General features: G+C 48.9%; 1 protein-coding gene across 2 annotated transcripts in view; it reads left to right on the top strand.

The window, feature by feature from the left end:
- The window catches only part of Dpysl2 (dihydropyrimidinase like 2), a 97,490-nt gene that overhangs the window by 55,007 nt on the left and 14,545 nt on the right, over positions 1-27,938 (top strand). For both annotated transcript variants that reach the window (XM_036198878.1, XM_036198879.1), the window contains exons 4-8: positions 15,995-16,159; positions 19,824-19,885; positions 20,367-20,447; positions 20,572-20,640; positions 25,173-25,293. In XM_036198878.1, the coding sequence (XP_036054771.1) occupies positions 15,995-16,159; positions 19,824-19,885; positions 20,367-20,447; positions 20,572-20,640; positions 25,173-25,293 (498 nt within the window). The remainder of the gene's footprint in view (positions 1-15,994; positions 16,160-19,823; positions 19,886-20,366; positions 20,448-20,571; positions 20,641-25,172; positions 25,294-27,938) is intronic.

The following is a 27,938-nucleotide window of genomic DNA, read 5'->3' as shown; positions in this document are numbered from 1 at the left end:
TGGTATTCAGGCTTTATCCTGCATTCCCAACCAACCATCACTTCAAAGTGCCTTTCCTTTTTCTGTAATATAGGAGGGAGAAAATGATCAGTTACTGTCCATCTCCCACTCAGAGGGCGGCTACACCCGGGAGGAGAGGCTTGCCACCATGGTGGTCTACCAAGTGTCTCTGACCTCCCCACAGAAGCCCTGCCTCCATGAGCTAGATTTCCTCTGCATCCCAGAGGGCTATTTGGACAGCAGCCCCCAGTAGTGACTGGCGCCCTGAATCCACCGGTCTAACTTAATCCCATTTGTGAGCAGCCCCAAGCCCTGTTCATTGTAGGGCTTGAGCCGATTGTCCCCAGGCAGGCTGCCCGCAAAGGCCTCTTGACGTTATCTGGGGCTCCTCTTTCTCATGTCTTTGTGAGGTTCATCAGTTCGGCCCTCCTTATTTCTGACTGCGAGACACCCCAGGAATGAGGTGTTTTCTAAAGTTGGGGGAGTCCGGGGATAGGGGGGAGCATCAGCCAAGTCTGGGGTTGGGATCCATTCTCAGCATTGTTTCCTTTGTGTAGCTATCCCAGGGATTCACTCAGGAAGCATGAGGTGCAGTGGAAAGAATGTGAGGCCTCACTTTCTCAAGGACACATCGAGGAGGGAATCCGGAGACCTTAGTTCTGGGATAGACTGCTGCTTTTTAGCTCCAGCAAGTAGCTCCGTGTCTGCCTGGCCTTCCTTGCCTGTCCGAGGCCTCTCTTGCCTCCTAGCATTTCAGGGAGCGTTCGGGGTGTTGTAGATTAGACAGAGCTGGGGTGAGTTACAGAGGTCAGGGGGAGGTGGCTCACTAGTTTCCCTTCTGACAGCCCAACTGGTTTTTTTAGGACTATCTGACTCCTGGGAGATTTGGAGGCTAGATTTGTTTTGCGAAGTGACTTCGGCATTGGCCATTGTCTTATCGTCCATCTGTCATGCTGCTGTCCTCTCCTTAAAGGGCTCTCGCTCTGAAGTGGTTTTCGCTCTGTTCCGGAGGTGTGTTCTTATTGTTACCTGATTTCTCTGTCTCTCATTGAGAGCGTTCAGCTGGGGCCGCTGGAGACTTCCTGTCTTCGGCTGCTTTCTATTCTCTACCACCACAGGTTGTGGCATTTATAAAGCACAGAGGGTTTGGGGTTCATTGATGGGAGTCTAGAAGTCCAAGAACATGGGTGGTGGCTTTGGGAGAGGGGCAGTGGGGCTGGGGCAAAGCGACAGGGCGGGGGAGGTGCTCCATGGTGAGACCTGGCCAGACGTGGCCTCTTTTCCTCTTGTAAAATCATCGGTGCCATCAGGGGGGCCCCATCCCTATGACCTCCTCCAGCCCTAATCACCTCCTAAATCCCTGCCTCTGACATAAGAACTTAGAGGTGACATTTTAAGCACATTAACTTTGGGGAACGCTGTGAACTTTGGGGACACACTCAAATCACAGCAGTTCTCCCCGTCTAGAGAAACATTTTTTCTTGCCTTCCTTTTGAAGATGAGGACTTGCTTTACTGAGCCCTGTACCTCACTCACAGGGGAGGGCGGCCCTCGGGCCACCTCCTTCACCACCTTGGTGGGACATCTCTCCTGCCGGGCACGGCCTCCAGCTCTGGAAAGAGTCAGGTATCCTAGATCATGGGAAAAAGCCCTTATAAGTCCTGGCTGTAACTACCCATGTCTGTCTGTCCTTTGAGGGAGTGGTGGAGCTGGACACCCTGGACTTAGATCTTCTTTGTTATTGTAATTTCTTGGGTGGTACACTGAAGGGGGTTTGGCCTTGGGGCAGGGTTGAGGTCACCTGTGTCTTCTCCTTTTTCCACACTCATGAAAACCGTGAGTCTATATTCTGTCTGTATGGATTTTCTTATTTTGGACAGTTCATGTAAGTAGAATCATAAGCTGTGTGCTTTTATACTTGACTTTTCTTCTTTCGGCATCTTGTTCTCAGGGTTCCCCTGAGCTGTGCCGTGTATCAGTGCCCCCGTACTCTCCCCCAACCTCCCAGTGCTAGGATTATAGACATGTACGTGCTCAGTTTTTAACCTGTTTTGCTAATCTTGATATAACAAGTTCAAGGTCATACGTAGAAAACAGGCAGATTTTGGATGTCAGGGTCACCACAGGAAAGTGGAACTCAAAACTGCTGCCTACATGGACAAAGCAAATAAAATTATTGCAATATGTTTTTTGATGAATTTTTTAACTATTCAAAGGGACTGATGGAAGAAAATATTTGCTATTTTTTTTTTTTATAGAGGAGTTCTGTTTCCAGCACCTGCATTTTGTTCTCAGCTGCACGCAGCTCCAGCTCCAGGGATCCAGCACTTTCCTTGTTCTCCTGCACTCCTGTGCATGTGAATGTGTGTGTGTGTGTGTGTGTGTGTGTGTGTGTGTGTGTGTGTGTGTCTACTTCACAACATGCACATGGAGGCTGGAGGAGAAGTTGGGGGACTTGGAACTCCCCTTCTACTGTGTAGATCTGGGGATTGAACAGCCGTTAGGCTTGGCCATCGGTACCATAACTAGTTCGTTTTTATTTTATTTTTTATTTATTTATTTTTTGCTATACGGTCTCTTTGTTGCCTAGAATGTTCTTAAACTCTTAGGCTCGAGAGATCTTCCTGTCTCACCCTCTGAATTCTGGAACAATAGGCAAATAGCATTGTTCCAGAATGGACTCCTCCTCCCCCCCTTTTTTTTTTTATTTTTTTGAGCTGAGGATAGAACCCAGGGTCTTGCGCTTGCTAGGCAAGCGCTCTACCACTGAGCTAAATCCCCAACCCTTCCCCTTTTTATTTTAAAGAGAGCATTTTAGTGATGAATAATTTATGTACTATACTATTTTAATGCTGTACTTAAAATACATCTGTGTGTATAGATAGACAGAAGAATGGTCCAGATATTCACGAAAACAAGTGACTATTGAGTATTTTCTTTGGCTGATTGGATGAATTGCATTACGGTTCGCCAGGTTTTCAGCTTTCATGCTGTTTTTGCATTTGGAGCTGTGCTGGGCCACCTGGGTTGCCCTCCCTTAGCCCTGCTGTCCCTGAGTACAGGGAGAGACTATTGTGAGCCTGTGTTATTGCGGGCACATGCTGGTGTTTATGTGTGGTGGGGTGCTGGTGGGTGTCACCTGGGTGCTAAGCACAGGTCACTTATCAGGTTTCACCAGCACTATCAGGCACTGTCCAGATTGGCTCTGTTCAGTCTTTCTAATTAACCAGGGACAAAACAGACCCTTTGAGCCATCATCCCCAGTGGAAAAGGGAGGCATGGCCAGTGTCGTGGCTGTGTCAGGCTCCAGTGAGGCCGGGATATGGTTTGTGCTATGCTTTTGAATTCAGTCCAGGTTCCTAGGAGGGAAACACCCATCACTTTTTTTTTTTTTCTTTTTTGCTTTAAATTGAACCCAGTCAACAAATGACCTCACCGAGTCTTCCTTCCCCGTGGGACTTCATTTGGAGGGGATGGAAGAGGCATTGTGCAATGTTGGAACAAACAGTGGAGGGGGCCAGTTCCTTTGTTTTTGTTTCTTAGTTTAGCTCCAAGCCGAGAAAGCTGATCTATTCCTGACTGCACAGGGAGCCGTCCTGGCAACTTTTGTACAAGGGGGGAATGTCTGTCCGTGTACGAATGGGGTCCTATAGCCTCTGTGGGTAGTATCTGAACCCGGTGCTCCTTTCGTTATGCTAATCACGTGTTATCTGTAAACTGTGTGTGAGCACTGTCGTGTTTGTTTCAATCTGTGTTTTCACAGAAGGTCATTATCATCGGGCTGTGGTATTTCTAGGTGGACATCGGGAGAAATGCAAACACGACCCCTCTCATGGATTGGCACAGCGTCCTTTCCTGTTATTGTCTGTAGCCTTTGGGCTTTTGGGAGTATACTAACATAGCTTTGCACAAGCAAATGTGTGTGTTGCTGTTAGTCCCTGCTAACGGGAAGACTAAGTCCTCAAGTGTGTCCTTGGGTTGTCTTCTGAACAAGGAACCTTCTGGAATGAAAACTAAGTTAATTGCATTTTTGCATATGGGAGCCTTGTGGTATATGGCCTTTCTTAAATTCTCTCTCTCTCTCTCTCTCTGTCTCTCTCTCTCTCTCTCTGTCTCTTTCTCTCTCTCTCCTTTTCTTTCTTTCCTTCCTTCTTTCTTTCTCTTTTGATGTTCCACCCTGCCCCAAATCTCTTATTTTTGGCAAGCTGGCACCAAATCTGTGGTCCTGTAGCCCAGGGCAACTGAAAGCTGATACAAACAGAGGAAGTGTCATGAATGACATATTTCTCCAGCCACCTCATCTGGCTAGCCTGGCCAGTGTCGAGGTGGTGCTCACAGAGCCCAGCCTGGCCAGTGTCAAGGTGGTGCTCACAGAGCCCAGCCTGGCCGGCGAGGGTTGACCTAGCCTCATGTGGAAAATCTTTAGTTTATCCTCCACGGTCCCCCAGGCTCATCACATCTCTTTATTCTTTCTGCAATTTGCTCATCGTCTGGAGTTTATTTCTGGCAGACTGTGGTGAAAATTGGGAAGTGTCTCTTCTATTTCCCTTAAATGGCCCAAAGGCCTCAAGAAGTAGGGTAGGGGAGCTTGCCTCCACCCCACCTCCTCCTTGTCACTCACACAGAGGCCTCCATGCGTGTATGACCTTCCATATGCATGCATGTACACCCACCCATGTGCACATGAACACACACACACACACACACACACACACACACACACACACACACACACGTGTGCATATATATATACACATGGGAAAGGAAAAGAGCCAGGCATCCAGCCTGGGCTTCCTGTGTCCCTAGGGTTTTGAAAGTAAGCTTTGCTCTTGCACTTTCAAAGCCTGCTGTGGATGGGCCTGATGTTTGGGGAGATCTCTAGGAACCTGTAGGATCAGGTTGCTTTGTTTTTTATTGGAATGACAGAGAGCTCTGCTAATGAGGCCAGTTTGTTATCTGCCCTGATTGGCAGCTTTCCCCACATTTGAGTCCTCTTAACATTGGGAAGCAAATTTACCTGCTCCTAACACTTTCCAGATAGGAAGATTTGTTTTGTTTTGTTTTGTATCCTGGTGTCCTGGCCTGGGGAGTGGTGGGGGTTATTGCAGGGAATTTCCCCAGGAACTGAGATGTCTCCTCAGAGGCTCTCTGCCATTTACCCACTTGTCCGGTAAATAGGACAGCTTCGCCTTGTTCCTTGGGTTTTGGTCGGTTTCTGAAGAAGCCTGTTCCTCTGCAGGGATGACTCATAGTTCCAAGCCTTTCTTGTGGTGCTGTGGCCTTGGCCTTCTCTCTGCAGAGTCTTTATCCAGTCCCCACCCCCCACCCCTGTTCTTCCTTGCTGGAACATCCTGCTTGACGCCACCCTCCATCCTCATTCCCCTTCCCCTGCTGCTGGGTCATGTGGCTGGTCTCCCCAAGAGAAGCTTCAGCCTTTAGGGACCACAGCACTGGCCGGGTATTGCAGAAACAGCTTTGACCTGTGTTACTTAGCCATTTGACACAGGCTTAATAGGATGTCTGTTGTAAGGCCTTGTCAACTGCTGTGCCACAGCAGGTGTTAGAATAATGTCCATTTTACAGATAAGAAAACTGAGGTCCAGAGAGGGTCAAGAACCTTGAAGTTCTACAAGTAGTGAGAGCGGTACCCAGGTGCAAACCCGACACTGTGGTTGCAGTTTCCCAATACTGTGGGGTAGCCATGTGGCTATACCTCTTTTGCAGCTGGGGAAAATGAGGCACTGAGGAGTTATTAACTTGCTCAGCTTCCTGGGCCTCATCAGTGGTAGTGCCTGGAGTCAAGGCCAGACCTGCAGCTTGTCATGTCCTCATTTCCTGAAAGCTTGGAGTGGACAGTTAGGGCCCTGGGGCCTGTTCTCACGTAATATGGATTTTCCTGGTGCTCTGACATGTCTTTGAATGAGCAAGTATTTCATTCTGTCTTTTCAGATGAGTGAGTCCCCCTGGTCTGCACTGAGCATGTGAGAGCTGGTGAGCTTGGGAGCTTGCAGTGTTTCCGAGGGCAGGGTACTGGCAGGGCTGGGCACCTTCCCTCTCAAGATGTCAGAGCTAGAGGAATTCCAGGCATGACACACCCATCAGAATCAGAGTGTGTTTCTCTCTCTGGTGAGGGGACATAAGCTGCTGTCAGTGAGGTGTTTGTTCAGAGCCTGACCCAGAGTGCCTGTCTAGTGACAGGAAACAGGAACCCCACCCCTCCCTCAGCCAATGACTTCAACATTTCTTGGAGAAATGCTGAGCAGCCCGGAGCCTGCAGCCTTTGGGTAGGGTGTTCACCTTTTCTTCTCCTCGCTTCCTTCCCCAGGCGACAGTGGTGTCATTCTGCTGCAGGGATGGTATTGTCTATGAATTGTCTGTGCCGGGAGATGAACACGAAGGAGGGATGGGCCATGGCTTTCTCAGTGCTAGGAACTAGGGCCTGGACTGTCCTCCTAACCCTGTCTCCATTGTGCGTGCCTAACGGGGTCAGCGTTAGCTGGGAATTGTCCTGGATGCAGGTTGATAGCTGAAGAAGGCCTGAACAAGCGTTAGAGCTAAAATGGCCCAAGTGGCCACTGGACCAGGCTCTCATGAGACTGTGAGTCACTCTGCACAGCTGGCCTACTGAATCCTTCCTGTCTTCCTCGGTCCTCCTAGATGGAGCTTGGAAAGTGGCCAGTTTTCTAAAACAAAGGCAGCCAAGAAGAGTGAAGGGGGTGTTGTGTTCGCCCTTTGAAATAGCAAACACGTAAAGCGGGCACCAGTATTATCTGGAGTGACGTCCCCATGCATTGCTTGGGGCGGAGTGAAACCATTCTACTTTGGTCACGTGAATTGAGAGCCATGGTCCACCCCAGCATCCTCTCCAGGGAAGACTTTGAAGTAGGGGACCGGTTAGGAACATGAGTGTGTTCGTAAGAACATTGTGCACCATTGGGGATGTAGGAAAAAACCATAGGTTGTTCCTCAGGGAAATGGTGAAATTGATGGACACCCCTGAGGATAACTCTTATTAGAAGATGGATCAAGAAGATGGTAACACAACATGCTCCTAAGATAAAATAAAGTTCCACACAACTAAAAGGAACATGGCCTGTGATTATACCCCATTAAATATATATATCTATATGACAGATCTGGGGAATAATATGGATGATGAATAGTTATTAATAAGGTGGTGGGATTATGGGTAACATTTTCTTCTATTATAGTGAAAAGGAAAAAAAACCCAGAGATTTAGGATTCAGACCTGAGTTAAATTCCAAAGCTGTTCCATCTGATTATGCATCTTTAAAAAAATATTTTTTAATAACTAATATATTTATTTAGTGTGTGGGGCATGTTCATGCATGGTGGGGGAGTGCATGGGGTAGAGGCTTGAGGACAACTTCCAGGAGTCAGTTCTCTTCTACAATGTGGGTTCTGGACATCAAACATCAGGTCACCAGGCCTGGCGGAAGGTACTTCCACCCACTGAGCCGGCTTGACAGCCCAGATTATGTCATGTTCAGAACTTGCCCAGAACCTGAATTCTTTGTCAGGAAAGTGGTAGGTGGTCCCAGCAAACCTTTGGCATCCTGATTTCAGTTGCAAAATCTCTCCAGGTAGAGGCTGCCCAGCTAGCTTATGTCAGTTGGCTTTGCGGCCATTTGGTAACAGCCGGTGTACAAAGCCCTCTGAGGGCTTCTGCAGATCAGTTGTTAGGTCTCAAGGTTTCTGGTGTGTGTGTGTGTGTGTGTGTGTGTGTGTGTGTGTGTGTGTGTGTGTAGGTGTGTGTGTATTTGCCTGTGTATGTACATGTCTTCCCCCATTTCTCTCTTCCTTGTTTTATGAAGTGGTCTCTCACTGAACATGGAACTCACAGTGTTCGCTAGACTAGCTGGTCAGCAAGTCCCAGGGGACATGCTTATTGCTGTCCCCTGCACTGGGGTTCCGGGTGCATGCTTGCCTTTTCTGTGGATGCTGAGATCTAAACTGCAGTCCTCATGCTTGCACAGCAAGCCTCTTGACCACTTTGCCCACTGAACCATCTCTCCAGCCATGTGACTTGTCTTAGTTCTGTTGCTGAGAAGAGAAACCATGACCAAGGCAGCTTATAAAAGGAAGCATTTAATTGAGGGCTTGCTTACAGTTTCAGAGGGTTAGTCTTTCATCATCATGGCAGGGAGCGTGGCTTCAGGCAGGCAAGCAAGCATGGCACTGGAGCAGTAGCTGAGAACTTACATCTGATCCACAACCATGAGAGAAGGGAAGGAGCGAGTGGGAGGGGGGATCTCAAGCACTAACTGGGGATGGTGTGGGCATTCCCCCCCCCCCACACCCAGTGACATACTTCCTCCAACAGGCAACACTTCCTAATCCTTCCCAAACAGTTCTACCAACTGCAGATCAGGCATTCAAATATATGAGCCTATACGGGCCATTTTTATTCAAACCACCACATGGCTCATGGTTTGATAAAACTTTCAAATAATGCCCAAACAGTGTACAACCTTTATGAATGAATGAGCTCAAACCATCAAGTCCTAGAACGCAAGTAAAGCTGTTTGTGGTGGAGAGGGTCATTCTGAGCCTTCTCTTCCTGTGCCTGACCCATGTCCAGTTGAGTCTGGTGGACCTGCTCTTGATATCTTGACCTCCTGCTGACTGCAGATGGCCTGAGGGCTCTCACCCCCTCCATGTTTTTTCTTACCCCCTCTGCATCTGCTTTTGACGAGTCAGGGAATTACTCCTCATCATCTGACTCATCACTCTCCGAGGGATTTGTATGTTATAAATGGCCCTTCATCACAACACACAGATTTCATTAGCCTGGCCTTTGATCTGGGTTGCCAGGAGTGCATGTGTGAGCTGCGTGGAGGAAAGGGTTTTATGAGGTGCTGACATGTTGACAAGCTCTTAACCCCATGCCCTGAATCTATATTCTCCCACACAGTGGGGTATTTGTCTTTTGACCCTGGGGTTCCCTTTAGAACTGCCTGCTTCAGGGGACCAGCCTGTGTTTGGAAGGCAGACAAGGGTGTGGTAATGGGTAACCACTCTAGCACAATGCCTGGAAGATGGTTGTCGCTGGAGGCTGGGGGCAAGGGCAACTGCTTCACACCCCCAGTTTGGACGCATTACTTCTCTGTTGCCGTGATAAAACCCCATGACCAAAGCAGCTTAGGGGAGAAAGGATTTATTTTGGCTTACAGTTCAGAAACAGAGTCCATAATGGCGGGAAGGCATGACAGCAGGCTGGTGGAACAAGAAGCAGAGAGAGAAATCACATCTCCACCCACATGCAGGAAGCAGGGAGGGTGAAATAGAAATGGGTCAAGGCAAAGGACTATCAAAGTGATCCACTTCCTTCAGCTAGGCCACTCCCCCTAAACCATCCAAACCTCCTTAAGCAGTGCCACCAACTGAGGACCAAGTTAACAAATACCTGAGCTTCTAGAGGGGCATTTCTCATTCAAATTACTATAGCAGATAAACCACAGGGCCTGCGTGTCCCCCAGCTGTGACTGGAGGGTCATACGCCCAGCCCACCATGTCCACCTACACCACCCACCCACATGGAGTATCAATGAAAGGAAGGTACATGACATCACTTTGGGATGATCTCAGCCAGGTTGCCCTTGTGAGTTGACAGGATTGCTGTGAAATAATACAGGCTGGGGTGTGACTCTGTAACAGCTTCATTGCCCCCTCCTCACCACTGATGATTGCTGGAGAGGAGGAGAGCTGCTGTTTCTTGAACTGGGTGCTGTGAACACGCAGGCTCCTCTGGGATAGGAGTCAAGACTGGAGATGCTGTTCAAAGGGCTTCTTGATGTGTGGAAGTGCCAGAGGTGACCCCAAAGACCCCACAGTGGACACTTCTGTTTCCTGTGAAGTGATAGGGATCAGATTAGCGGTTGCTTTGGGCTGGGGCTAGTGGGAAGGAAGGGATGAGGAGGGATGGCTGATGGGTGTCGGACTTCTCTGGGGGTTGTGTTTTAAAATTAGATGGGATGATGCTTGTATGGAAATGTGAATATACTAAAAATACAGAGTTGTGCCCTTAACTGGATGAAGTTTGTCTTATGTGCAGTCAAGCTCTTAAAAAGAGGGTAGGATCCCTTGACAGGTTTTGTAGAAATAGTACAGGCGATAATACAGGTCCAGTGTCCCTCATCTGAAGTGTCTGGGATGAGAGGAGCTTCAGATTTCAGAGTAAGACATTTGCATATACATAAAGAGTTATTTTGAGATGGGGCTCAGGTCTAAATGTGAAATTCCTAAGAAAGGTTTTTTACTGACCTTATGTAATGGCTGGGGCCTTTTTTTTTTTTTTTTTTTTTTTGAGACAGTCTCATGTATATCAGACTGACCTCCATCTTACTTTGATCTGTCAGCCTCCTCCACCTCCTGAACGCTGAGATTACAGACCTGATTTTTCTCAGTGCTGGAGACCGAGACACAGGCATGCTAGGAAAGCCTTCTTCCAACCAAGCTCCTCCCCTGACCCCTGAAAGCAATTCTGTACAACTGGGTAGCATGCCTGCAATTTGGCTGGCACTTGTCATATGAGATCAGTGTGGAACGTCCCACGGGTGTCACGATATTTCAGGTTTTGGAGCATTTTGGAATTCAGAGCTTTCCGAATTAAGACAGTTTGTAGTCAGACACTCTCTGGAAATTCTGGGATTTTTCATTGAGCGCACGTCCAGGCCGTCCTTCCAGGGCATGCCCTTGGCTCATCATACAGCAGGAGGACTGGTGTCTGTGGACTCTATGGAGATGCTCTGAGGAGGGAATGAGGGCCATCATGTGGAAGTCATTTCACAGATACTTTTCCCTGTGCCTCGTGTTACCCTCCTCTGCTGTATATGGTTATGGATGAGTCTGGGAAATCTCAGTAAACACCCACAAGGAAGGCCACCACAGGCAGCAGACCCAGGTTTGGGGGTACTTCGACCCTGTTGTTCACCTCCTTGTCATTGTTGGCTGCTGGCCGGTGGCTGTGCCTTTCTCACAGGGACCCAGGAAAGAGAAGTTTTCTGCTTTGCATCCTCATCAGGGACCCCTGCTCCCTCCGGAAATGGTTATGACCCTCTGCCCTGTTCCTGAGAAACAGCTCTTCCCAGGAGACCTTATGGGGAACGGTGGGAAAGTTCACGCAGGCGTTTCAGGGACATGTTTGCAAGTGTCATTAGCTTAGAGGAAATAGGCCTGTTTCTCTCAAGTGCTGGGTATCCCACAGCTCACTAATCAGATACTGGCTTTGGCTATGGAGGGAGGGCCTCGCCTGGTAACTAGGGAACTGGTTCTGTTTTGAAAGTGGCATTGCCATTGTGTAGTGGACAGGCCCTCAAAGGCCTAGTGGGTGGAAATGGAAGGAGAGGTGAATGGAAAAACAGTCTGTCCTCAGCCAGAATCAGAATGGCTGCTTATCAGAAACTCACTTCCTCAGGTTCCCATCTGGACCCGTGGTCCCAGAACAGAGGCAAGAGGTGAGGGCATGACCCAGGGTTTACACTCAAGACACTTCTTGTGTTCCTTGAAGATGGAGAAGCGTGGCGTCACAGTGTCTGAGTCTCTTTCTGGGTCTTGTTACTGATCTGAAGGTGTCCCTGGCCACTGTCCCTACGTAAGCTTTGTGGAAGGGTGAGCCACAGAAGGCTCCTTGCTTGAGATGTCATTGGAGCAGGCATCCTGCATGGAGCACCCTCCATGGAGCTCTCTCGGGTTCCTTAGGTGCGGAAGGAAGCAGACAGATCTTACAGAAAGAAGTGGGCTGTTGGAAGAAACTTTTTCTCTCATAAAAGTCAGAGGGCTGACAGTGTAGCTCAGTTATTCAGAAATGGCCTTGCCTGCCGTGCACAAGACACTAGGTTTGATGCCCAGCCCTGGGGGAACATGAACATGTATGCTTTTAATGGTAAGGAGCTCACATAGGATCTTAAAGGGTATCATGGAGGCTGGAGAGACGGCTCTTCCAGAGGACCCAGGTTTGGTTCCCAGCACCCACAAGGTGACACAACCACCTTGTAACTCCAGTTCCAGGGGTTTCTGGTGCCCTTTTCTGGCCTCTATAGGCACCAGGGATACACACGGTGCACAAACTTCCATGGCAGGCAAAATACCCCTACACATTAAATGAAAATATGAAATCTTAAGAGTATCTCAAAGCAATCATGATTATTACTGACAGGATAAATAGAATGAAAGAGAGCCAGTCTAGGGACAGAACTTTGAGAATTTGGTCTTTATTCTTTGGAATGGGCAAATCAAAGCATTCACCGTGTAGCTGTAAACCATTTTATCCAATCAAATATTAAGATATTTAAAATGGCCATTATACTCAGTGGGTTGAGCATTATTCCCAGACTGAGCGTGCTGTTCTCAGTGTCCTCTTGAGCAATGGTTCCCAGGAAGAGATCTGCTTGATGTCAGACTTCCTGGCCTGAGAGCCTAACTTGAAGTCTTGCAGATGTGTGAAGCTTGCAAAATGTTGTTCATCTACTGAATCGTACACACTTAGATGCAAACATGCATGCATGCATGTATGCCTCTGCATAGGTGGAAACATGCATAGGCACTAACAAAGCATTTATACAGGTCTGCACACATATATACACAAATATGCATGAATATTTTATGTACATCTTCACACACACCCATAAACATACAACATACAACTTTGTTCTTGATATCTTTTAATGTCCCCCATTTCCCCCTTCCTTCTTGTCATCTATTTTTCCTGAGTGTCTCTGGCTGACTTATTCACTGTGTAGCCCAGGCTGGCCTCAAACTTGTCAAGCTCCTCCTGCCTCAAACACCTGCATTCTGGTGTGTCAGCCAGGACTAGCTTGGGTATCTTGTTAAAGCCACTTTAAAGGGAAGGAGATAGATTAGAGATAAGGAAATAGAATAAAATACAGCATGCAGAAAAAAAGATGTAGAGAAAATGTACCAAGTTGAGTTGGTTGGTTTGACAGAAGGTGCTGGCGATCAAGTAGATGTAATATTAACTTTGCCTGAAATCACCTCTATTTTAGAAAAATCAGCTTTGAGGAAGGCCGTTTTCCTTCCATGTCTGGTAGAAGGAATATTCCTCGTCCAGCAGGGTCGGGCAGGAGGGTCTCCAGGTTTCATAGCAGCCCTATGGGGTGGATGGGAAAGCTGACCCTGTTACCAGGAGAGCACAGTTGACCCATCAGATCCAAAGATTCTGCATCTGTGGATTCAATTAATTCTGGGTTCAGCCAAACCGCAAATAAGAAACATTTGGAAAAATTTTCTGGAAAGTTACAAAATGCAAATTTGAAATTTGCCTCAGTGCAAGCACCAGGTCCACACAGTGCTATGTGGTATTACATCAGGTCCTGCAAGCAAGCAATATAGAGAGGCTATAAGGTGTATGGAGGGGGTCTGGAGTGGAGCCCAACCGTAGCATGCTGGGATCCCGGGATCAATCCTCAGCCTCCCTGCAAAAGTATACAGATGGATGTAGCAGGCTGGGTGCACATACTAATGCAAGGAATTTGGGTGTCTGTGGGGTTTTGGCACCCTAGGGGTGTCCTAGAATGTTGCTCACAGATACTCACAGGGTACAAACTTGAACCCCATTTACTTTTCAACTGACTGAAAGGCAAGATGTGCGTGCCGAGAAGTGATTACATAGGGCATTCAATGAGCTTCTCCTGTCTCTGAACATGGTCCTTGCTCTGAGGAGCTTATGCTTTGTACTGTATGTGTGTTTGTGTGTGTTTGTGTGTGTGTGTGTGTGTGTGTGTGTGTGTGTGTGTGTGTGTGTGTGTGTGTGTGTGTGTATATGTCTGTGACTGAGGATATGTATGTGTGTCTGTGTGTGTGTAAGTGTGGATATGTCTGTGACTGAGGATATGTGTGTGTGTCTTTGTGTATTTGTGAGTGAGTGTATATGCAAGTAAATTGTGTGTGTGTGTGTGTGTGTGTGTGTGTGTGTGTGTGAGTATATGTGTGTATGTGTCGCTCAGAAGCTATGGCAGGTGGTAGTGCAACTCGACATGGTGGCACTGTCGTGAGCCTGATGGGAGGTGCTGTCTGAGAAGGCACCGAGGGAGAGGATTTCAGCGAGGGCCACTGCCTGAGTGAGGAGCATGGCGTGGGCAGGACCAGGGTGAGTCAAAGGAGTAAGAGACCCACAGGATGGCCATGGATGGCGACCATGTCAGGGACAGAGGGTGTGATGGGGACTGGAGATGTCTGCTAGGCTCAGATCTAGCCGGGCTCTGAGGAGATGCTTGAGTCTGCCCTTCCTGGCAGATGTGCATGGGGATTGCAGCTGCAGATAAAGGGTATTCTGAGGTCTGCCTGGCTTCCTGGGAGCGTGGGATGGAGGAGAGGGAGGGGTGAGGCAGGCTTTAGCCACAGACAGTCCAGAAGACTTGCTGCTAGCAAAGTGGTATTTTTGTTGGTGCTGGGGGTAGTGGAGTGGAGTAGAGAACACAGATTAGGGAGAAAAATTGGAATTGTCTTGTTGGAGTTTCTAGGGTAGCATTTTGCCAAAGACCTCATCAGTTGACACTGTGTTCTAGATACTAGGTAGCTGTGGAGCTCTGTCATTACATAGACTGGTTCTTTGAGCTGGTACCTGAGAAGTCCCCAGTGAGCAAGTGTGAAAAAAGAAAAGAAAGAAGTATGACAAAAGAATTTAGAAGTGTGTTTTAAAATACATCTATTTTAATCGCCATCTAGTGATGATATTGGCTTATGAGGTTCAATGTGACATTCAGTACATGTATGCATAATGACCAGGCAGGGGTAACTGCTGTAACTGCTGGTATGTATGAAGCCAAGTTAAGCCAGTCACAATGTAGTTACATCTGAAAATTTTGGTCCTGGGCATAGGAAATCTAATATTCCGTTTTGGAAGAATAGTTCACTGCTTTAGGAGCCCAGAGTCCTGAGCCTTTTCCTTATTGTTGCATGAATTTGATTGAACCTTGGACAACTAATTTCAGTTGGAATCTTAGTGCTTTGTTGTGTGTGTGTGCACAAGATGGGCAATAATAGTTCTAGAAAACCTCATGTCATCAAGGAAGCTGGGGCAAGAGCTTCAGGGAACCTGTGAGAGATAATAGCATGTGCAAAGGCCCTGGGGTGAGAGGAAGCAGCCCGATGTAGCAAAACTGAAAGATGGCCTGTTCAGCTGGAGATAGAGGACAAGACAGAGACGTCTCAGGGTCCTGCTGTGGGGGTCAGCCAGGCTCTTGAAGGTCTTTAAACTGTATTTGCAGTGCAAAGCAAGGCACCGGAGGATTTAAATCAAGGAGCCTTGTAAGGCTGATAGACATTCTGTCTCTGTGTGATCTTCATAACAAAGTCTGCAGGTAATACAATTCCCTTTAAAAGCAGCACCGAGACTTGGGACAGCAGAGTGGTGTACCCAGGGGCACCTGCGGGCAACCAGTGGAGCCAGGGGACAAACATCAACCTGCCTTAGTAATAATATTACAGCAAGCTCAGCTTCAAAATGTTTTAAACTCTTAAGATGAAAGATTGTCCTTAAATTACAGAGTGGAATTACACTGCAGAAACCTGAGTGGCTAGGAGTGAGCGGGGCTGCTGGCCGTTTTGGAGAGGCCCATTGTACATGGCCCCGCTCCAGCTTCTCTGAGGCCTGGCTGTCTACTGGGGCGTCTCACAGCAGCTGGGAGCACAAAGAAGGGCTTGGCTCCTCTAACTGGCCCTCTGACACTACCATTGTCCATGCAGACTCATTGTCCTCGGAATGTGCCGCAGGTCTCAGGCACTCGGACTTGATAAATCGGATCTGAGTAGTTCACGCGCGGTTTCACGTGTCTGCTGTCCAATGCGAAGTTTGTCCCCATTGAGCCCTCAGCTGGCTTAAGTGCATTCCTAGACATTGTTGGAGAGATCGCTGTCTCCAGTGGGAACCCAGGAGGCTCAGTGCAGGGTTCAAGTGGGTGAATACCTGCTCATGCGTTTCCCGTGATGACGACCACTGTCTGTTCCTTCCTAGTTGACCATGTTGTTCCTGAGCCCGGGACAAGCCTCCTGGCTGCTTTTGATCAATGGAGGGAGTGGGCTGACAGCAAGTCCTGCTGTGACTATTCTCTGCACGTGGACATCACAGAGTGGCACAAGGGCATCCAGGAGGAGATGGAAGCTCTGGTGAAGGACCACGGTAGGTCTTGCGGCTCCACTGGAGATGCTTTGTTCTGACTCAAAGCCTCCCTCGAGCAAGCGGTGGGGGCTTTAGGCTGCAGCTTATGCTGACTACAGGGGCCCTACCCCAGTGTGGGAGCAGAAGCCTATTTGAGTAAGACAGTGTGGCTCTGCCCTGGGGTGTCTTCTTGTGTAACAGCTTCCGACTGATCACTGGCTTGAGGGATCTGGTCTCTAGGAGTGATTGGCCCTCCAAGGCCCAGTGAGGCACTAGGTTTGTCTTTGGAAGTTTGGGGGCAAGCATGTCATACAAACCTGTAAGAATGAGGCTCGCTGAGGAGGTTATGAGACTCTTCAAACCTGGGACAACCTGAAGGGCCTTTTCTGCTTCAGAGAATTCCAGGGATTGGGGAGGAAGGTTCTCAGGGAGGCCAGAGGTGTCTTCACTTACCTCTAGGTGCCCTAGGACTCCTGCCCACAGGAGACTTGAGGGGCTCAGGTAGTGGAGCTGAACCACATGGTTTTCCTGGGCCCCCTTCAGCTTGGCTGTGGAATAGGAGTCACTCTTTGGTATCACGGGGCCTTGATTTGTGGGGAAGTACTACTAATTTTTTTGTTCTTAGCAGTTCCAAGTCAGAAACAGTAGGTGCTGTGAGTGAAAAGGTGGAGGCAAATATCTAGGCGTTTCCCCACTGATGGTATAAAAGATACCCACAGACCCGGTATAAAAGGCTCTACACTGGGAAGCCAGCTTGTCCACAGACAAGCTGTGTGACGTGGGGCAGTTCATGAAACGCTTGAATCTCAATAATTTGAAAATCTGCCCTGTGAATATTGGACTAAGATGTTCTTTAAGTTTCTTCCTAGCATGGAGGTAACCATCCCTCTCCCCCAACCCCGCAAATGCTTACTTTTTCTTTTTTTGACACTCAAGAACCATTTTAATGGAGTTTAAAAGAAAAAAAAACAAACAAGCTAGGTGAGTTGCCTGGAGGGCGGAGGAAGCGAGAAAGAGAAGAGGTCATGCTGTTTGGGTTAAACTGGCATCATGGCAGCCACATGGCAGCCAGGCAGCCATGGAGGGATGTGGGGGGGAAGCTGAAGAAGCAGGAAATCTCAGAGTATTAGAGAGAGCACGCTTTGAAAACAGATAGAAAGAGGAAGTGGAAAAGTGAACGTTTTTCTGAGGAATTCCGAAAATCGAGCGGATATGTGAAACCTCATGGCTGTGGTCTTGAAACCTACTGCAGGAGGGAGCTGGAACTCTAGGATGGGAAGTTCATGCCCTCACCTAAAGGATAAGTATTCCTTCCATCTTCTTAGCGTGGCTTAAAGTGAACCTGCCTTCCAGGGGGCGGTGGTCCCTTAACCACGTGATTCCCTCTTAGGAGAGGAGACAGGGATTCATCTCCATCCAGAAGTACATCTCTCTCTCTCTCTCTTTTTTTTAATTAAGCTAGGAGGCAACAGCTTTCCTTAATGGCCATTCAGTGCTACTGTAACTTCTTCCCCACCTCTGGAGAGGTAACCCTAAAATCATTTTGGAACCAGACCATGGCCCAGAGCCTCCAAACACACTTCTGACATTTCTGGCTTCTACTTAGAACCACTCTCGCATCTTGAGAATATCCAGATGCTGTTGGATTTTAACTTCCAGTTCTTAGGGTCAGTCTATCCCAAATCAGTCTAGGCAGGTTACCATGGCAACTGCTGCCTGGCATGGAATGAAAAGCTGGGATGCCCAGAGGCCTTTAGCTCAGGCAGCCTCCAGCATCCCCAGGTGGCTTGAATTAAGCTCTGAGGCTCTGAGGTTGTCAAGACAATTGTTTAGAATTGTGATGGTTCTTGGACAGGGATATTTGGTCTGGTGCCTCGGGAGGCAAGAACTCCAAGATGCTAGGATGGACAGATAGCTGCTTGCCAAACTAATGGACGTTTTTCTCATTAAAAAAAAAAAAAATGCTTCTTAAAACCAGCATGGCTTGCCAAAGAAAATACCATTTTCATAGTCAGAAGTTTGTAATTCATCTTCTTGTCAAAGTCAGAATAAATACTTATTTATTTTGAGAAAGGTTTTAAAAAAAGTGATAAATGATATATATAGCATTAGAATATTTTTCTAGAAAATTATTCATTTATTTTATGTGTATGAGTGTTTTGCTTGCACATGTGTCTCTGCACTATGTGGGTGCCTGGTGCATGCAGAAGCCAGAAGAGGCTATTAGGTCCACTGGGACTGGAGTTACAGACAGCTATGAGCCGCCAGGTGGGTGCTGGGAACCAAACCTGCATCCTTTGGAAAAGCAGCCAGTGCTCTGAACCTCTGAGCTATCTCCAGCCCAAGGTGCACAATTTGAATCACTTCTAAGTGTGCAGTTGAGTGGATTTGCTCAACTTTCACCTTGGTTTGAATCCTCTGAGAAGGGGCAACAGGTGAAGGCACTTGGCGCCAAGCTTGATGACCTGAATTTGATTCCCAGTGCACACATGGTGTAAGGAGAGAACTGACTCCCACAAGTTGTCTTCTGACCTCTGTGTGCATGCTGTTGCATAAGAGTGTGCGCATGTGCGCGCGTACACACACACACACACACACACACACACACACACACACACTCAATAAAAACTTCCCAAACCATCACCACTATCCACCTCCAGAATGCGTCATCTTGCTAAAATGAAAATCTGCCTCTGTAATTCCCCTTCCCCTTCCTCTAGCCCAGGTAACCCCATTCTGCCCTCTGTGACACTGATGGCTCTGTGTCCCTCCTGCACTGGGGTGTTGCCTCTCCGTGACACTGACTGCTCTGTCCCTTCCTCCTGCACATGGGGTGTTGCAGCACCTACCTTTTGTAACTGGGGTATTTCATTCAGTAGGGTGGCTTCTGTGCTGGTCCCCATTGTCCCATGCAGCCACATTTCATTTGTAAGGCTGAATGGTGTTCCAGCTTACACAGAGACCTCATTTTGTGTGTCTGTTCATCCACTGATGTTCTCTGGGCATGGGGCGGGGTGGGGTGGTGGGGTGGGGCGGGGTGGTGGGGTGGGGTGGGGTGGGTCGTTCCACCTTCTGATTGTTGTGAGTTATGTTGCTATGGGAGTGCATTCACACCGCAGCCTTTAATTTTGCCAGACTTTCAAAGTCCCCAAACAGGAAAATCATAAGAACCCCCAAAACAATTTCTAGAAATCCTGTTCCCAGCTTCCCGTTGGCTTTGTCATTCTGTCTGTCTGTCTGTCTCTGTCGTGCTTTTCTCCTGTTTCACTCTGTGATGCTGAGGATTAAACCCAGGGCTTCATCTCTGCTAGTCCAGCCGTCTACCACCGAGCTGTATGCCCAGCCCTTTGTAGTTTTGGCTTTTTGAGACAGGGTCTCTCTAAGCTTCCAACGCTGCTTTGAACTCACTCTGAAGCTCAGGGAGGTCTTGAAAGTGTGATCCGCCTGTTTCAGCTTTCCAAGTAGCTGGGATGACACACGTGTGGCTGCACAGCTGGTTCTTGTTCCTATGGTATCTCCACCTCTTTTTCTCTTCTTCTGCTTCCTCTACACCTCCCCCCCCCCCCCCCCAGATATGCACGGGCTCATGCCCATGTGTGAACAGCACCGTCACTGCCTTCTGGATTGTTTAGTTTAGGTGTGTCTATTACAACTCATGTGTCTACTTCTCTTTGTGTGTCACTAGGTGTAAACTCCTTCCTCGTGTACATGGCTTTCAAAGATCGATTCCAGCTGACGGACTCCCAGGTAAGAAAGTCAGCCTTTCTGAGAAGGCTCCTGATGTTCTGTTTGGTCTGGTCACCACTGCCATCGGAGGAAACATTCTTTCATGTGTGTATATATAGCCCACCCATAGATTAATGGGCCATGGGACTGGCAGATTTGGTTTCTGATGGAGTTGGCCTTTGATGGGGTCATGCTCTGCCAGACTCTGGAATCCAACCCTGTCACCTCTACTCAGGATACCGTGTGGCCTGGAGGTGGTACTGAGGGCCCCTCATCACACCTGTGCAGAGCTGTCCTCCTCTGCTTCTCACACCTCACTCCTGTCCTTTTGGTTGGGCTGCCTCTGTGAGTGGCAGAGTGGCCTGACATAGTCCCCTTGAGAGTATTGCTAAGCCCGGCATACCAGAGAACAGCCTGGATGCCATTTCTCCCCCACCAAGGGGGTTTCCTTTGACCTAGAAGACTCAGGTTCTGGTTCTGAGCTTACCCTCTTCTTCCTCAGATCTATGAAGTGCTGAGCGTCATCCGGGATATTGGTGCCATAGCTCAAGTCCATGCAGAGAATGGTGACATCATTGCAGAGGTATGGGACTCTTCTTCTCACATTTTTTTTCCCTCCATCTTGCAGAAAGCAAGCCCAGGTCTCTAGCTGTCAGCCACCTGAAACCCACCTCCTCTGACCACTTGGCTTTTTCTGCACATTACAGGAACAGCAGAGAATCCTGGATCTGGGCATCACGGGCCCTGAGGGACACGTGCTGAGCCGACCAGAGGAGGTGAACATCTGGGAGTGGGATGTGTGACTTGGTGTCTCTTTGGACTCTGTGCAGAGCACAGGAATCCCCCCCCACCACCACCACCAAGTACCCATTAAAAGTGGGGCTATTTGGATGCACACTGGTCTTTCAAAGAAATATGTGCATGTGTGCACATGGGCATACCCACCAGCAATACCACCAGGCCCCCAAACATAAGATGGAATCACAGAGCCCTTTTATATCTCTGAAACACACATGAGGAGCCCTCATCCAGCACGCTCAGTGGGGCCTAGTGGTCAGAACCATTGAAAACTGTGAGCAGGATTAGCCCAGGCTATGAAGCACAGTTACCACACCAGACCATGGAGTCTGTAAGTCAGAGGCTGTAGGTATCATGTTGTGGGAGATGGAGTTTTTAATCACTAGAGTTTTAACCCTACACTACTTTACAGAGTGTCGTAGTTAGGGTCCTTATTGCTGTGAAGAGACACAATGATGAGCAAGGCAACTTCTTATAAAGAAAGCATTTGATTGGGGCTGGCTTACTTACAGTTTCACAGGTTCAGTCCATTATCATCATGACAGGGAGCATGGCAGTGTGCAGGAAGTTGACTGAAAGTCACACTGAGAAGCTTGAGCAAAGGAGACCTCAAAGCCTACCCCCCACAGTGACACACCTCCTCCAGCAAGGCCACACCTCCTAATAGTGCCACTCCCTTTGGGGGCCATTGTCTTTCAAGCCACCATTCAGAGACTGGTACTTCATTAAGGGTGAAGGTCAATCTAATAGCCATCTGACAGCGCTGAGGGAAGAGGATGATGGGAACGTTATGCAAGGAACATTCTAGACTGTAAAGATGTGTTAGAGGTTAAGAAGAGACCCTCAGGGGCCTGGAGGGATGGAGGCTCAACATTGAAGGTGTCCAGAAACAGACCAGACCAGAGGAGGATGTTTGGTAAGTGGTCTGTGAAGGAGCTGGGGCCACCAGATCCCAGAGCTTGCCAGTACAAAGCACGGAAACAGGAAGGATGCCCGTGGGTCTCCATGAAGGAGATAGCTGTCAGGGAGCCAGTGTTGCGACTGAGCCTTTAAACAGAAAACTTCAGTCCATTCCTGTGTGGCTCCGCATAGGGGGCTTCTCCTTGGCCATTGTCACACAGAATTGCAAAATACCCCGGGGCCAGTTACAGACATCCCCACCCCCGCCCTCGAGGGCCAGCTGGTCTAGGAGCATGGCATGGTGGGAGGAGGCTTTTCAGCTGATTTGGAGGTGCCCAATTTATGCCAGGCTCTGAGCCTGATGATGCCCTGAATAATTTCACCCCATGACAGCCCTGTGAGGTGAGGTCAGATGGAGGGACTTTAGAGATAGGGATGACACGGAGTGGTTGTCAGAATAGTTAGGACTCCGGGCCCTTCACTCTTGCTGTTCCTTCAATGAGTGTTCAGTTTGCCAAGCTGAGTCTGTTGTGTTAAACTCTGAGGGGGCGGCAGGGAGAATCAAACGTGGAGCCATTCTGAGTGGACTTGCAGTACCGCCCACTTAGGAAGAGACCGCCAGCAGCACACAGGCCACAACGTTAAATAACGATTTAACCTTTGTGCGGTGTCAGATCTCTTCCATGATGAGTGCCCTGAGGGCCAGCTTGCATGTGAGCTTTGCAGAACACCTTCCTGCCACCATATGCTTCTCTTTGCAGCCTACCAGGTGGCCAGCTCAGTGGGCTCTCCCCTGGTTTTTAGCTAAGAAGATGGAAAAAGGGAGACTTTTTAAGAATGCAGGACTCCAGGGATCGCAGGCAGGCAGGAAGTGTATATGTAGGCTAGAATGTGACTAGCTACCACCAAGGGACAGCTGTCAGAGCCTGGGGCCTGTGAAGAAAGTGGCCACTCAGATGTGTACAGTGAAGCATCACTTTCCCTGCTAGGCCTGAGTTGTGCAGGTTGCCAAGGTGGGAGGGGCTGTCCAGAGACGGCGGTATCTGGACTCTGCTATGGGTCCCTGGATAGGTCTTTTCCCTGTGGTGTTTGTGCTGGTCCATCTACAACATCACACAGATAACCTCCCAGATGTCTGAGATCCCTAGAATGAGAAGAGGTTTTATTTTTAAGCTGTTATATCCTTTCCACAAGATGTAAAGAGACTTCTGTCAGGGCCCAGTGCACATACAGCGAGCGGTATCTGCTGCAGCTCAGGGGCTGGAGTGTTTTGATGGGATGGTGGAGAGCGAGGTTTAAATACCCTCTTCTTCCAGAGAGCTAGCATTTTAGTTTGGCCTCTGTCCAATTTCAGGCCACTCTGTGGGGCCAGATGGAGTCTGAATTCCATTCACAGTGTGTATGCAAATCCAGACAGACCCCTGGGACCCGGATTTTTCTTCCCTAGTTTTAGTGGAAGCCGGTCCTATTTGGCCTCTTAATTAGAGACATTGCACACCCCACTTTACTGAGGGCAGGCCTGTAGACCCAGTCATTATTTATAGTGTCTGTCCCTTTGTGAAGGGTCTGTGCTGGGACATCAATAGGGCTGTTTCTGGCATCCCTGCAAAGTGCTGAGCATCTTGGAGTCCCTTTCATTCACACTTCCCACTAGAGACATCTGAGCTGGCAGCCCAGCAGGGAGGCTCCAGGGAGGGGAAGGAGGCCAGGGAGGCAGAGGGAGGCTCCCTTCAGCCATCCCCGGAATGGGAAACATTTGAGTGTTGGGTGAGTGTTTTTGAAGCCGTATGCTTTCCTGTGGATTTGTAGACTCTCTTCACATAGTTTCATGTCCAGAAGCTGAGTGTGAATGAGGCCGGGTCTCTCTCACTGGAATGAGCCCTTAGAGCTGCGACAGACCCCAGCCCTGCCATGCCCCAGTGGAAACAGGATTAGCCAAGTCAACTCAGGACTGCTGTGAGAAGTGACAGCCTGGCCTTTAAAGTTACATTAATAAGATGAAACCATTTATTTGTGCAGCAAACGAGTTTTGAGCGTCTAGTGGGTACCCGCTCTGCTTTGAGGATGTTAGGAGTGGGGCATGATGGGTAGAGAAAGAATAAGACCACTCCCACTTCTCACCTGCCAGAGTTTACACCACAATGTCTCCTTAGGATTTGGCAGTGGTCTTTTGGGATCTGCTTTGAATAGGTTTCATCGGTCACAGTGAACACACATTGTTGTGCATAACGTGTACCTCCATACAAGGCGGCTTTCCTGGTTGGCATTCAGCAGACATGACATGGGATCTGAAATTCCATTCCCTGAGGATCAGATGTAAAGAGCCAGATGGTTGACTTGGGTGGCTCTTCGTCTGTGATGAAGGTCGTACCAGGCTGTGGCTGACCAGTCACGCTCTTGGAGAGCAGGCTGCTGCCTACTTCATTCCCGAGCCCTGTGAAGCTTGTTTTGTTTTGTGGGTGATGCTGGCTGGGCTCACAAGTTATCTGGCAGGACTCGGCTCCAGAGTCACAAACATTAAATGTCCTCACTCAGGACCGGGAGAGCAGAGTGAATAGCCACATTGAGATCAGCTAGGGGCTGTGAATGTATGGTGCCTCTCCAATGTGAGCAAGTGAAATTGTTACCAGAGTTAGGGGCCGGCAGCCCTAACAAGCTTGGCTTGACCATCATCTCAGTAGGTGAGTTAGAGAAATAAGCTGTTGGTGGGAAGCAGAGAAAGGAAGCGGTTCAGTGTAGTCACACTTGGAAGAGGAACAGAGAGACCCGTAAGCTGATCTTCAGAGGCCTGACAAAATTTCAGTTTAAGCAGTAGGCTGCTGGTCATGGTGGTATACTTGGTGGGCTATGATGAAGAGATGAGGAGGCAGAATCAGGAGTTCCTGGCCAGCCTAGAACTTTAGTGGCGATACAGCTCAGCAGCTAAGAATGCACCCGCTTCTTGCAAGGGACCTGAATTTGGGTCTCAGCACCCACGTCAGGCAGCTCACGACTGCCTGTACTTTGGGTAGATCCAAAGCCTCCGGCCTCCACAGGCATCAGAACTCATGTACACAGACCTACACACAGATGGACACATAGTTAAAAAAAAATAACAGCTTTTAAGTAGAAGACAAGAAGTATGCATAGCCAGGCAGTCCAGATCGGGTCGTGGTCCCTCCCAACCATTGTTGTCTTGGCTGCCGTGTCCTGGAAGGTGTTTTGTCAAGTCAGAACTGTGTGAACTGTCTTCCCTGGGCACAAGTTCCTCTTCTGGCAGGCTCCCAGCTTCAGCTTTTTCTTTCTCCTGTCATTAAATTTCTCAGGAAATTCTAATTTCTTAGGGACCATTGTTTCAGTAGTTTGAAAACCAAAGGGAGTGACCCAAGTATCTCTTCAGAATGTCTTGTTTCCTGCCAATAATCCTGCAGGGTGGTTACAGCCCACATGGCTAGGTTCTATTCCAGGGTTACTAGTGTGAGTCTAGGTGGGCCCTGAGGATCTTGGTCCTGGGTACTACTTGGGAAAGAACCTTGGGGGACGCACCTGTCTCTGTTGGTGACTGAGGACAAAGATGGGCCTGAGGGTGGGCTGGCTGGGTTTTCATGCTTGTCTGTCTGTCCTCCCGTAGGTCGAGGCTGAAGCTGTTAACCGCTCCGTCACCATTGCCAATCAGACCAACTGCCCCCTGTATGTCACTAAAGTGATGAGCAAGAGCGCGGCTGACGTCATCGCCCAGGCACGGAAGAAGGGTGAGCGTGTGGGCCTTTCGGGCATACTGTGGACAGGTGGAAGGAAGGAACCTGCTCACTGAGGAGTCTCTTTTTTCCGACTCTCGTGCCAACTGGGGCACTTTGATCACGTCCCAACACTAACCTAATTAATTGTAGCCCAGCAGAGCGGGGAGCTCTGGTTTCCTCTCTTTGTTCCACATCCCTCGCCTTGTTTGTATCTAGTTAAAGCCGAGGCCACGTGGGCAGGGAGCCCCCTCTCCATAAGGTGATTTTTCAGCATGATGCTGTGTAAAAAGACTTGTTACACACGTTAAAGCGGCAGCTAGCGAGGCACGTAGTTTATCCAAGAGTCAGAAGAGGTTTATTTTTGGGGCATCTTACAACCAGCAAAGGGACTGGTTACAGAATCCAGGAGAGGTGAGGTGCAGTCCAAGGCAGCTCTCCGGAGAACTCTGACTTGGTCTGCGATCCAGCATCCAGGATCACGAGGTAGCCAAGAGAGCGAGCATGTACACATCTCAGGTCTTAAGGGGTCCCCGTCTCAGCCACGCCCCAGGTGGGGGCAGGTACCTAGCAGTGACCTGCTGCCTACTAGGGGCGGGCCTTCAGGGGTGAAGCACAGACAACCACCCCCACAATACATAGGTTACATCACTTTTCACTGGCTACAGATCCCCTCTGGGAAATGCTATTGTGCAAAATGTGTCTTCCCTCCATCTTGGGTGGGGGTTCTCCTGGGGACAGTCGGGAGTCTTGTGCGGGACACATATGTTTAGCTACCTCAAGTTACTCCCTGCCAGTATGCTGTGGATGCCTTCTGAGTGAAGCTGAGGCAAGCCCTGGAAACTAATCCACTAAGTGTAGCTTCTGGCACTTTCCCTCTGGGATGTTCCGTGGAGCACCTTGTGCATTATGAATAAGCAGCTCCCTTGTCAGCTGCTGAGTTTGGCTAGCTACCCACACTGCATGCTTTCTGCTTAGGCGTTAGCCCAGCGTGTAGAGCCGGCAAGCAGGGCACGGACTGATGGGGAACCTTAGCCTGATCCGAAGTGAACATTGCCGGAGGGATTCCTATCTCCCTTCTTGTGTATCTTTCCAGCTTGGTCTGTACAGCTATTCCCACTTCACTGTGTGATGCACATGCATCAGTAGGGGCTGTGGGATGTTTTCAGAGGTGGGTGACTGGGTACAAGATTCAGAAGGGCCTGCTCAATGGCTACCCAGCCTGTCCCAAAGATGGCCTGCAGACATGCCCTGTGATTTCTGGCCCCTGCTCTTCAGAGCTTTCTGGGGTTCCATTTGACCAGTTGCTAGGCTATTCATTTTTGTGAGCTTGCCCTCTTGTGGCTGTTTGGAGAAATTGCCTTTTATTTAGTAGTAGTAGTAGTAGTAGTAGTAGTAGTATTAGTAGTAGTAATATCATTTTGGTATTTTCAGACATGTAGTCCAGGCTGGCCTGGAATTCACTGTGTAGCTTTAGATGACCATGAGTTTCCGACCCTCCTGCTTCCCCATCCTGAGTGCTGGGATCATAGGTGTGCACCACTATTCCCTGTTGAAATACGCATCTAGAATTTGGTCAGCATTGGCCTTGAGTTATTTTTTGAGGAGACCCTGTAGGTGGTGACTGAACTCGTGGTCCTTTGTTACCCAGGCACACTTGTGAGGTGGCTGGGCGTTCAGCTTCAACACCGAACATCTTTCCTGGTGTCACTGCTTCCATGTAGCATGGACACAGTGGGTACAGTTCCTGGAAAGGGGGGACATGGTAGACAGCTAATTTTGTGTATTTTACTGGTCATTCTGCACCCATATGCTAATAAGGAGTCAGGTAAGGTAAACATTTACATGACTTTGTATTGTGGCCTTCCTGTCCAAAGTGGAAAACATCATAGACTCACCTTGGCAGAGGGAGGGGACAGCCTTTTGACTGACCACAGCTGGAGTGGAGTCACGAGCCAGCTCTCCCACAAGCCAGCTCTCCGACAGCACCGAAGTCTCTATTCCTTCTTAAACCTCTGGTCATCCCCGAAGGGTGAGGCCAATGCGTGCTCATGAAGTGTACAGCTTCACTCCAGCATTCTGCTTTGGGGACCAGAGCAGAATGTTGTTTTTGTTAATCTTTGAGCCTGGCCAAAAGAGGAAGCCATTCAGTTAGTTCTGTTCTAGAACCTTCTATGCATGAATCCAGCCATGCCCATACCATCCTCCTCAGGGTGGCCTTGGCATTCAAGCTGTTGCTCTGCCATCCTTCCTTCAAAAACCTTGAAGTCAGACAGACCCATGTCACTGGGGCGTTCCACTGTCTTCAGGTGCTAACAAGAAAGAGCAGCAGAAAATTAGTGCTCTAGAGGGCTGAGAAGGCTCTTGCCACCCTGTTGGAATTTCTTACCTCCTCGGGAGGCAGCCTGGGCAGCAACATCCATCTTTTCTTTTATTTGGAGCTTGGGAAGAGCAGAGCTGAGCTTGGTGATTGGGCCTCTAACTTCAGGCTCCACGTCTCCACGTTAATGTTTGGCCAACTCACCTTTCCCCTTGAGGGTTGTTTCAGTAGAGGAAATTTTTGTGGTCTGTGTGGGTTGGGGCTTAGTTCAGGCAGGAGCCGAAGATTGGCTCTCAGCACAGGCCTGGGTAATAAGAAACACATATTCTTGAACACCAAG

The sequence above is a fragment of the Onychomys torridus genome, chromosome 9 (genome assembly GCF_903995425.1).
Source record: "Onychomys torridus chromosome 9, mOncTor1.1, whole genome shotgun sequence".
Classification (NCBI taxonomy): Eukaryota; Metazoa; Chordata; class Mammalia; order Rodentia; family Cricetidae; genus Onychomys; species Onychomys torridus.
The sequence above is the reverse complement of the archived record's forward strand: the minus strand, read 5'-3'. Positions and strand labels throughout refer to the sequence as shown.